General features: G+C 36.4%; 1 protein-coding gene across 2 annotated transcripts in view; it reads left to right on the forward strand.

Annotated features, from left to right (window-relative positions):
- LOC126192247 (kelch-like protein 18) overlaps window positions 1-12,700 on the forward strand; it is a 165,892-nt gene that overhangs the window by 83,363 nt on the left and 69,829 nt on the right. For both annotated transcript variants that reach the window (XM_049932588.1, XM_049932589.1), the window contains exons 4-5: window positions 7,704-7,902; window positions 8,086-8,246. In XM_049932588.1, the coding sequence (XP_049788545.1) occupies window positions 7,704-7,902; window positions 8,086-8,246 (360 nt within the window). The remainder of the gene's footprint in view (window positions 1-7,703; window positions 7,903-8,085; window positions 8,247-12,700) is intronic.

Genomic DNA, 12,700 nt, shown 5'->3' on the forward strand with positions numbered 1-12,700 from the left:
AGTATCCTGAACTGGAAACTAAGGTTCTTTCCTTTGTTCAAATTTTGAATACTAGTGCCAATAATAATTTTGGTCATTGGAATTGTGAATGCATTAACATACAACAACTATATAAGGAAAAGATAGTGTGCTACTTACTTTAAAGATGACACGTCAAGTTGCAGTCAAGCACAATATAAAGACATTTACACATTAGCTTCCACCTAAAGCCTTAATCAGAAAAGCAAAACACACACACACACACACACACACACACACTCTCATGCAACAGCCATTTCTGGCAGCTCGGATCAGAATGGGCATTCCGGTCCGAACTGCTGGATATGGTGGTCATGTGTGCAGGAAGTGTACTTGCTTGTATGAATAAATATGAATGTGTGTGTGTTTCCTTTTCTGACGAAGGCTTTTGCCAAAAGCTTATGTGTGTCTTTTCATTGTGCCTGTTTGCAACTTCATGTGTCACCTTAACAGTGTAGCAATCTACCTTATCCTTATATTGTTGATATTCCAACTTGGAGATTCCATTGTTAAACATACTAGAGACAGAATTACATGGAAATATTGGTTTTTGCTGCAGGTTTATATGCAGAAGTGCCACCTCTATCTGAATATGTACTTCACTACCACAGAGACTACCCGGAGGTTTTACTGAGAAGCTCCAGAGGCACACAGTCCATATGCGGCAGTGACACTCTTACCCTCTATACCAATTTGGTAATGCTGATGAAATGCCTGCCTTTCGGGACATGCCGAGTAATAAAACAGTAGGCCATAAAGGGGCAAAAAGTAACATTAAGAACAATTGGAAACAAAAAAATAAAGAATTACTCTGCTCTTAGCAGTTACAATTGAGGGAGAAAAGTTTCCTCTCCCTTCTCCCCTCACCCATATTTTTCTGGAATGTGAAACTTTTCTCAAATAAAATTTCACTGAGTGGTTCGTGATTGTTACAAAGCAAAAGGTTAGATGAGAACAGTTACTAAGTGTTGCTTAGAATCAGACCTGGTGCCCCCCTCATTAAGAGAGCAGTTCTAGTCCATCTGAAGTGAAGAGTACAGTTGCTACATTGAAGTTATCCTAGTCGTTATGCCTGAAGGCATGGCTTCAGGGGCTTTTTGTTGTGGTAAACAAGCCATTTAAAGACCATCTTCGAAAACACTATTCTGATGGGTTTTTAGAAAGGGCATGCAATCACTCCATCTGGCAAGATTAGCATCTTAACATAAAGTTTTGAGTTAACATGTTCTTATTATTTTGACGGAAACTTAAAATCCTAAGTATACTCGGGAAACTGAAGATCAGACGTTGCAAAAGTAAAACCTTTTTTAAATTTGTTTCAGCATGGATAGTTAAATTTTCAATCACTAGAGAGCATCCAGTTGTACATTTGCTGCCGGGCTGTCGCATTTTGGTTGAGGCGGTTGCCTGTAGTTTTTGCCTTTACTGTGTTCAGCTGCAGATACTCAGTAGTAAAATGTGCACTTTCTGCCTCTGTCCTACATTACGGTCTAGGTAATGTTTCTGGGAATGGATGACTGTCCTGATCCTAATTTTGACATTGAATTTAGTGGCTGAGAAAGTGAAGAAGAATGTGATGTTACTTCATCATAGACTGGAAAGTGACGACAACTCATCATGTGACTGACAAGTGCTGTGCTCCAGCCAGCTTCTACAAGTTTTCCATTCACAAGAAACCATTGTGAAATACATGGTTCAACTTCAAATCTACACAGAAACTAAAAAAATAATTTTTGGAGTACTTAAGTCAAAGTCCAGGCATGAATATACTTAGGCTTTAGAAGGTATGTGTCATTAATAAATATAGATGCGCGCGCGCATACACACACACACACACACACACACACACACACACACACACACACACACACACAAAGGAGATATGTAAGTGCCTGTGTTGTTTGGACTGTGGTGACTACGACCATTATGATTTCATAATATATTTGCAGTTGCAAATATGGACAACCGTCAGCTGTATAATGGAATGATGACAATGAAATTTTGTGCTGGGTAAGGACTTGAACCCAGATTTCCCACTTATCAAGAGTTTGGCTATCCAAGCATGACTCATGGACTCAAATTTCCATATGTCGTCAATCATGTGTATACATCCTGTACTTGTGCATCAGTTATGTATATTCCTGTATGGGGGTGGCATTTTACTTGAAAGTCACTTGGACGGTGTCAGCGCATAAATATGATACTGCAGTTCCTGTGTTATTTGGAATTAGATGCAGTGTACCTTCGGACAGACATGTGGTCTGGCACAAATTTTCGTTCTCATCATTCAGTTGTACAGCTGATGGTTGTCCATATTCACAACTGCAAATAAGTTTCACAGCGGCTGCAGCCGCCGCAGTGCCTGTTCCTTTGGACATGCATATCCGAAGATACATTGCATCGTAATTCCGAATAACACAGGCACTACAATGTTGTACTTATCTGCCAACACCGGGTGAGCAACTTTCAAGTAAAATGTCTTCCTTGTACCAGAATATACATAATGGATGTATGAGTACAGGTTGTATACACATAGTTGATGACATTTGGAAGTTTGGGTCTGGCTAATGAGTTGTGCTTGGCGAGCCAAATGGTAAAGTGACCACTTGCAGTAAGTAGGAAATCTGGGTTGGAATCCTGGTCTGGCACAAATTCTCATTTTCATCATTCCATTATACAGTTGCAAATACATTTCAGTATGTTAAGGGGCTAAAAGCCATAAGTTAGCCTCATGTGTGAGTGGATTCTTACCAGGTGCACAATATCACCAGGGTTGGTAATGGTGACAATTTAGTTTGCCAGGAGAGTGGCAGTGATGAAAGAAATTCAGTAACATCTTCTAAAACGGTGACTACAGTGCAAGTATCTCTTTGTAATTTATCTGCATTACCACATAAAAAAAACTGATTAAGAGTGACCATATTGTGTGCAATTTTTGTAAATGAGTGATGGGACAAATTATTCTCCACTGAGTTTCTTCCTACCTCATCCTCAAAATTAAGGGTGCAGCTCATATTTGGGCCAATACAGTAGACCTAGATATTAAGGGGTTATTCTTTTTTGATATAAAAGTGGACTTGCTGAAAAGATCCACATTTAGAAAATATGTGACTATGTTTTGTTGTTATTGTTCTTAACAGAAATGCTGTAAATTGGAGAAACTATTCAAAACATTTCACTCTCTCCTCAAAGAACTTAAGTTTACTATGGAACATGAAGAACTTACTGTGGCTACATTGTTTACAGTATGCTACACTGACCTAACACATAAAAACATGTTACATTTTGGACCATGCTGTAGAGAGTGCATGCATTACCATTAACAGACCACTTGTCAATAAGAAGTAAATGTTGTCAAAGACTAATTGTTACACAACATAAATTGCTAATCTATTGAAATTAACTCAGAAAAATGTCAGAAATAATAACTATGTGAGATACAGCCTAGTAATCCGCATTCACACCATTTTCAGATGTTATTCCTCAAAAAGTTTATAATTTTCTCTGAATATGAAAAGTGCATTTTTTTCCTCCATCAGCAGTCGACCACATATGATTTTTGAAGTTTTCTTTGCATGGCTGACCTTATAGTATGTTTCTGGGTTTCCAGTTTTGTCAACAGTTTCATTCTTGTGCACATTATTTAAATGTTCGACTTAAGTTTTACTACTGCTTGGAGCATCTGTAGAAGATGATATAAGAGAGTCAGCATAATCTGATGGGGGCGAAAAAAAGGTAACTGCCACCTTAGCTGAAAATTCAGAAACATACCATTGAAAAATTATCTTGAAGAATGCACGTTTCAATTGCACACTTGTAACTGACCATAACAACATGTACTTGGTAAACTGCAGGTAGTGTTGTAAATACTCCATCAGTCAAACTAGAACTTTAGGCTTAAAGATAAAGAAACTTCTACCACACCATAACATACAAATATTTGAGTCATGCTTCACATAGAAAAAGAATGGAAAATTTGAATGTTTTTGAACAAATAAGAATTAATTCTTAGTTATTAGGTGAAGGAGTAAAAAATTACAGTTCCTCTTATTAATTAAAACTACCTTCAGTTTACAGTAGAATACATGATTCCAGCAACCGAAAAACAATGATCCAATGATCACTACTGAAAAAATAGAGGAAAATGAAAATGTAAACACTGCTGAACATATATTTGATTACTAGTCATGTTGATCAAGGCATGAATAAAAGACAGGAAACAGAGATGAAGTGCAAGGGAATCATCGCAACAGAATTTCAGCTAGTACATATTGCACAGCAGAGAAAAATTATTAAAGACACATTAAAGACACATAATAGCTACAGAAGAGAGTACAATGGGTGTAGTTTTAATTGATAAACTATTATATGGCTCCATCTCATGAAAGAACATGGTATACCAGTTTTCAGGAACAGTCTCGATGAAGACATTGACAGTCATTTGTGGGTGGAGAGTAAAGGCTTACCGACAGCTTACAATTGACCATTGTAGAATTTTAGTCACTTATAGATAAAAATCAAATGAGAGTGATATTTTGGGTTCTCCAGTTACATGTTTACGTTTCAAAACCATGGAAAAAATTAATGATGCTGAAAATGAACACAATTCTGATGTAGGAATGTTTTCAAATTATTGAGTTAGTGAAATATGTTGTTTCTTTCACATGATGCACAATATTACACAACGGTGGATCCTGGCTTGTGCTTTTTTTTAGAAGGGTATAGAATCAATATATTTTGTGGTTTCAGTACTATATTCAAGGCCAGCAACATGTTCAAAATATCATATATCATGTTCTTTCCAATATTTTTGGCAAACAAATGGGTAGTTGCTACTCACCATATAGCGGAAATGCTGAGTCGCATATAGACACAGCAAAAAGACTGTCAGAAAGTGAGCCTTCGGCCAACAAGGCCTCTTGTAATAAAAACAACAACAACAACAACAACCCGGACACGCAGCTATTTCTGCAGCAGGCCTCATTGGCTGAATCTCACTTTTTGCTTTATGGTGAGTAGCAACTATCCTTTTCATAACATTGTTACATTCCATCCTGGATTTTCCATTGTTTGGCAATCAAAAGTTATAAAAACAATTCCATTAACAATATCAAAGCAATTTTTGACTAAGATAATCAGTTAAAAGGCTCTCATGTCAAAATCCACTTTTCTTCGTCTCCATCTCTACTACTTTAGAATTTACACAAGATAAAAGTTGCCTGGAATTGTTCTCCCATAAAAAGAGTATTTGATTTTTGTTGTGTGCTGATTTTTCTTTCTGATCCTGAATAAATCAGTATTATCATTTTCTTTTTATAATATTACTGGTGTTTCTCTTCTCATTGGTGGTAAGTGCATGTTTGTGTTCTGGTAGTTATAAGGGGCAATCAAAATGTTTCTGTTCCAGGGCCGTACAGTCCAGAATTGGTACGCCAATCAGGCAAAATTGCTGTGAGTGTTGAGGCAATCATTAAGCTGACACCCTAGGTTGAAGATACCCGTTTGGTAAAACACCGTGTCCTGTGGCGTGAAGAAGTTCGTAACTGCCTGCTGCACATTCTCATCCGCCAAGAATTGTCAACCCTTCAAGGCCCATTTTAAGGGACCAAAGGTGTGATAACAACATGGGGAGAGATCAGGACTATAGGGCGGTTGTTCGAGTGTCTCCCACTTGAGATGACGTAACTTCTGTGTTGAGACATTAGCGATATTGGGTCATGCGTTATCGTGAAGCTGCAGCACACAGAACTTGGTGCACCATTACACCATGGTGGTTTTCAACAGGCATGTTGCATGATGCAGATTCTTCATTCTCTGATGGAGGTCTACCTGTGTCTGTCTTCTGTTAGCGAACAAAAGAATGACAGCACATTGGTCTTGTTTGGATGTGTTTGGTAATTATGTCGCCATAGTTCACTTTTCTGCATTTATCGCAGACATTTTGGAAAGGCACAAATGGCACACTAATCCCTTGTTTACATGTCGGGGCTTATATACCTGAATTGGACTTGGATTAAGTTGCATATACACTTCAGCAACACTCTCAAACAGAAAATTTTTGTTTGCCCCTTATATGTGACATTACAAATGCTACTCAGTGCAGTAATAAATTTAAGACTTAATAATACCAAGTTTTTTACTTTGTATAAGATACATGCATTGTCTGATTGAAAGTTTCCAAAAAGGTGTTAATGCTAGTTGTACCCACATTTTGCCTTTATGATGGCTTTAACTCTGCTGGGGTCTCTTTCAGTAAAGCGTGTGGATGTCTGGAATAATTACAGCCTACTCTTTCTTAAGAGCCGAAACCAGAGAAAGTACTGATGTTGGATGCCAGGGTCTGGAGCAAAATCATCATTCTAACTCATCCCAAAGGTGTTCCATTGGGTTCAGGTCAGGAGTCTGGGCTGGCCAGTCCATTTCAGGAATGTCATTGTCCACAACCATTGCCTCACAGATGCTTCTTTATTCCTGGATGTAGTCATGCTGATATGAACAATTATCATCTCTGAACTGTTCCTTTGCTGTATTCATTGCACAAGGTTGTAAAATGTATTCACATCCTTCCGCATTGAAAAGTGTATTTGTAAGCAAAATAAGGGGAACACAACCTGATAACAAAAAACACCCCCATATCGCAACACAGCATCCTCCATACATCATTAATTGCACTACACATGATGGCAGGTAATGTTCTCCAGACTCTTGTCGAATCCTTCGATTGGATTGCCACAGGTTATAGCATGATTCATCACTGTAAATCACTTGTTTCCAGTCACCCAGAGTCTAGTGGCGTTACTCTTTATGCTATCCCAAGTGTTGCTTTGCACTGACTATAAAAATGTGTGGCTTTTGAGGAGCCGCTTGACCATTGTATCCCCCCCCCCCCCCCCCTCCTTCGCCCCACAGTCATATTACCAACTGGACTGAGGCTATCTCTTTGGAACTTGCATGTTATTCCTTCCACAGATTTCTCGCAATTTTTTGCAACTACTCTCTGCAGTGCTCAATTGTATCTTGTCCATTAGAACATAAGGTCTCTCTGGACTTGGTTTAGCTGTAATTGTTCCTTCACATTTCCACTTCACAATCACGTTGCCGAGACTCGAATAGGGCAGCATTGGAAGGGTTGAACTGTTCCTGTTGGATTTGTTACTCAGGTGACATCCAATGAATAGTACACATTATGCACCACCACCCTTTATACTGGCGTTCTATCTTGTGTGACATGTACGCCTCAATTCCACTTTTCCCAGGGTTGATTGAATACTTTTGATGAGAAAGTTTACTTTTCCATACTGAATTTGTTTAGTTATAACAGCAACAATAAATCACATTGTGTTAATTTTGATGTAGCCTGTCTTGTCAGATCCTCAGAATTTATATGCTAAAAAAATAAATGCACAGTTTATAATGGGCAAACTTTCTGTTACGTGTAAAATCAAAATAATGCATTAGTCTGATCATGAGAAGTTAATGCCTATTGGTCCCAAATATAATATTGGGAAACCATACAATTTTAGAGGAGTTTTTTTGATGATAGGGATGAGGCTACAAGATTGTAAAATAGTATTCACTGAACAATGATTGTACAAATGATAGAAATGAAGAGTTAAGAGCTATTTTCTCAAATAACTATAATTTATATTTATCAGTAATGTGATTATTGATTTGTATTTCGACAGGTTTCATCCAAATAATGTTCTGGGTATAAGATCGTTTGCAGACACATTATGCTGCTCACCACTTGTTGAAGCTGCAGACAAATATGTGCAACAGTATTTCAATGATGTTTCTTTGTGTGATGAATTTCTATCGTTATCACAGAATGAACTGCTTGATATTGTTAGAAGAGATGAACTACATGTTATTTCAGAGGAACAGGTAAAACATTTTTGCCACGTCTCCTTGTAGTTATGCTTCAATCTTTGTTGTAATTCATGTTTCTGAATTTGTGCTGTTCATGCAAAACTTATTATTTTGTTTGTTGTTTCACTCAATATTGTGTGTATGTATAAAGCAGAATCCCAGATTAAAATGTAAGTTTGCACCAACCTGTTTCCACAGGTCTTTGAGGCTGTTATGAGGTGGGTTAAGAGAGATCCTGAAGGCCGCAAGAAAAATTTGCCACAACTTCTTGCCAAAGTTCGTTTACCTCTTTTGCCTCCACACTACTTGGCTGACCGGGTGGCCACAGAAGAATTAATCAGATCGTCTCATGAATGTCGGTATGTGACAGTTTTTTTAGACTACTCATTAATGGGGACATTGTATATCCTACGCCGCCAATGTTAAATTATCGAATTTTGTGACCCATTATCTTGGAAACTTTCTACGACACCAACTTACAATTTTCCATAATTATTGAATGCACCTTTCTAGATACACTGAACTAGAATTATTACTAACATTGTATTGTGGGGCATGTTAGCTTTTTTTTTTTCAAACATTCAATTTTTTGACAGAATTTTGTAAATAATTGAACATAAAAACAAAAAAACTCAGGATATTTTAATTATTCTAGTTCCATATGCATTGAATCTCACACTTGGCATGCGGTGAAAATTTCATGTCTCTACCATCAGTACTTGTTTAGAAAACAGGTCATTTATTGCAAAAAATGTAGTTCAGAGATATTGAGGTTCAAAACTTTTTTATTACAAATTCTTGTACAGACCTACATTTCTGTGTCTTTTATGCACTAGAATTGCCCTGGCCCATAGTCTGTCTCCTTCAGTGTCACAACAGGCCAGTGCTTGCCCCCTCCTTTTCCTTCTTGCTTCTTTTATCACTTGCTGAGCAGCTAACTTTGCTTCACGTACACAAAGCTAATTCAGTTCCCGCAGTCCTTTAACTGTGTTCTGTCCAAATCTTACCCCTAACTTCTCCAGAACCTTAAGTCTTTCATAGTTCCCACCATTAAAAGTTATTACAACATCAGACACTGCTAACTTTAGAGTCATAAGGTGAACAAATACATTTTTAGGCACAAGGCACCACAACATTATTGAAGGACTCATTCACATTCTGAGTATTCCTATGTAAACACTTCTTTAATAGCTCAGGAACTGCCAAATTTCTGTAAATAGGTTTGATTGCTTCCATTACTGCCAAAGGAAGAGAATGTTTATGAGTAAATTGATGCAGGGTGCCACAAAATCCAGCTTGCCTATATTTACACCAAGTGTTTGTTGGAGGTGGACACAAAACATGACATGGCTTTTCATCAGTTGGTATTCGATGAAAGAAAGTGCTCCACACAGCTCTTTTCATCTTCTCTAAATTCTCAGTTATTTTTATGCTTAGTCATTTTATTTACATGTAAAAAGCAATAGAAGTTAACTTACACAAAAATAGCTGATAAGCATACTGCTTTCAGCGAAAACCAGTATCAGAAACAAATGACTGATTTGTTTATTTGTAATGCCAACTTCTGAGACGTAGCAGTAGGCACAAAACAAAGCAGTTCACAGCTTTCTGGAGTGTGTAGTTCCCAAGATATGACTGCTCAACTGCAGCAGTATATGTATAGCCACGAAATTTGACAGTCACACATCAACATTCGAAATATTATTTGAAGGTCTCACAATTGACTGATTTTAATGTATTATATACCAAAATCTTCAGGAAAGTCCAAAGTACATTGTGGAGTAGAAAACAGAAAATGTCAAATTTCAACAAATTTCACGTACAATGTCCCTTAATACTTAAAATTAGGACACTCAAATGGTGAAAGTTTTTGTAGGCCTACCTTTGATATTATAGTGCAGTATTGTGAGTGAAATAAAGAGAATGGAGTCCGGAAATGTAACCACTAACTGTTGTGGGGTTTTAAGCAGCAGATAGTTAACTAAACAATAAATGTGATGTGGTTGCTCAGCTTGTGAAATTGGATTCTTCTTCTTCAGAGCACATATATGTACACAATTACGATACGATTAGTATGATAATGTAGCTGTACATGTCTCTCTCCTTGGTCTACTGCTTATACTATTACTTGGATCAGGCTTCTAGTTAATCATCATTACCTTCATATAACAATTCTGTCCTAGATTTTCCATTGTTTGATTATGTTCATATGAAATCAGTGTGATATGCTGCCTACTCAATTTTTATGCCATTGTGTATTTTAGGAGTAGTTTTTGCTATTACAGATTTTATGTGGTGGTCTTACGATCTGATTGTTCTGTGTTACTATTAAACTTAATGATGACCAAAAATATACAGACTGGGTGTTGAACAAGTGTTCACTGATGTATACACACATGGTGTTTGCAGTTGTTGGCCAACATTGTATCAAATAATTGTTTTAGCAGAATCTTTGAATTACTTGTAAAGCATGTCTAGTATTTTAGAATGATTCCTGAGGAAAGAGCTGCAGTGATTTATAATAAATTTAGTTATTGTGCTGGAAACTTGAATTCTTAATGTGGATATATGCTTCATTACTACTTTATCCGTGCAGATATGTTTTATGTAAAGTTAGCTTAACACTCGCTGCTTCACTTGCATAGACTGTATGGTTTGCACGGATTGTTCACAAATTGCAAAACCCTCTAAACGTTTCACGTTATTAATGCCATAGAACCATCGTCTTTCCTTAATGTACTTCTGACCATAAAGCACTTCTGGTAGCTGGAGCCCAATGTTTCTTTTAATCATGTCTTTTGGGTTCGTATGGAGACATTTCTATAGTAAATTTCATGTCCTAACACTCATTTCTTTATATCTAACTGAGGAGTGAAATACCTATTTTCATAGATTTAGATTTAAAATTTTTTAGTGTAACAAAATATTTTTGTAAAATTTTTCATCCCCCATTTCACCACATTAGGGGTTGAATTTCCAAAAGTAGTGGAACACATTTTATTTCTAACAGAGAAGCGAAATACAGATTTTTGTGGGTGGAGCGTTGAAGGTGCTTTTATAATGAAATAATTTCATAAAACTTTTCATCCTCTGTTTCGTCCCCTTTAGAGATGTTTAATACCAATTTCCAAATATATAGCTATAAAATGCGTTAGTAGTTCTTTAATAATTATTTATTTTCCAAAAAAACTTTGACCCATTAATTTACCCCCTTAATGGCTGAATTTCCATAAATTCTTGAAACTCGCGTTTTTTATTTGTCACTGGAAGGCCAAGTACCAGTTTTTGTAGTTCTGGCTCCAAAATTGCTTTAATAGCGACATATTTTCGAAAAGTCTTTCATTCCCTATTTCACCCCCTTAGGAGTGGGATTATGAACAGTCCCTTCGTAAATGAGAAGATCGACGCCCTTTCTGAAATTCATGTTTCTGCCCATTGAGGTTTGACCAGGCTGATGATGAGTCATTGAATCACTTTGACGATATTCCACCCCACTTTAGGCCTTGAATTTCCAAAAACTGTGAAACGTGCGTTTTTTTCATTTCTAACCGAGAAACCAAACACCAACTTTCAAAGATTTAGCTTTGAAAATGCTTTCATAAAGAAATATTTTCATAAAACATTTAACTCTCTATTTCACCATGTTAAGGGTTGAATTTCCAAAAAGAGTGAAATAAGTTTTTTTTATTGTTTCCAACTGAGAAGCCAACTTCCAATTTTCATAGATTTAGATTTAGACATGCTTTCATAATGAAATATTTTTATAAAACATTTCATCCCCTACTTCACCCTCTTAAAGGTTGAATTTCCAAAAATACTGAAACATGTATTTTTTTTTTTTTTCTATTTGTAACAGAGAAGTCAAATACCAATTTTTCTAGATGCAGTTTTTAAAATATATTATTACTTCTTCCATAATAATTTATTTTCAATAAAAACTTTCACCTCTCTTTGACCTTTTAGGCGTTGAATTCACAAAAATGCTGAAACACACATTTCTTTATTTATGACCGAGAAGACAATTACCAATTTTCATAGGTCCAGCTACAAAATTGCTTTAATGATGACATTTTAAAAAAAAAAAAAAAAAAAAAAAAAAAAAAAAAAAAAAAAAAAAAAAAAAAAACCTTTTCATCCCCAATTTCACCTCTTAGGGGTGGAATTTCGAAAACTCCCTTATGAAGTAACGCTTACATTATAAGATCAACACCCTCCCCAGATATCAAGTTTCTATACTTAGCGGTTTGGGCTGGGCAGTGATCAGTCAGTCAGTCAGGTCACTGACTTGTATACACATTATAGAGATTTGAGCATCTTTCCATAATTTCTTCATTGTTGAGAACATAAACTCCATTTCAATTCAGCAAGGAGTATTTAAAGTCGGAAAAGGTGTAAAAATGCTATCACGTAATATGGTCTCTTTGCATTCTTATTGATTGTCCATATATCATATGGACTGTTATGACAAGCATGATAAAATATTAACATTCTTTAAGGATGAAGAGACTTTTGCTGCCTCCTGTACTTTCTTAATTATATCATTGCTGGTGCCAAAGATTTTTTGCATCAAGGAAAATGTTTCAGGAAGTTGGCCTTATTGTGTACTGTCTTCAACAATGAGAATTACTTATTATAGAGATCTACTTACCAGGAACTAGCAAACCTTGGGAGGAGACTGACTGACTTCCCTGTCTCCCTCCCCTTCTTTCTTTCATTTGTAAGATAAAGGAACCTTTGATTGGGAAATCTTGAATTTTTGTCACTTTTCATTTTTTAGTACAGCTGGTACTTTGTGGAAAATATTTATTTTTTT

The sequence above is a fragment of the Schistocerca nitens genome, chromosome 1 (assembly GCF_023898315.1).
Source record: "Schistocerca nitens isolate TAMUIC-IGC-003100 chromosome 1, iqSchNite1.1, whole genome shotgun sequence".
NCBI lineage: Eukaryota > Metazoa > Arthropoda > Insecta > Orthoptera > Acrididae > Schistocerca > Schistocerca nitens.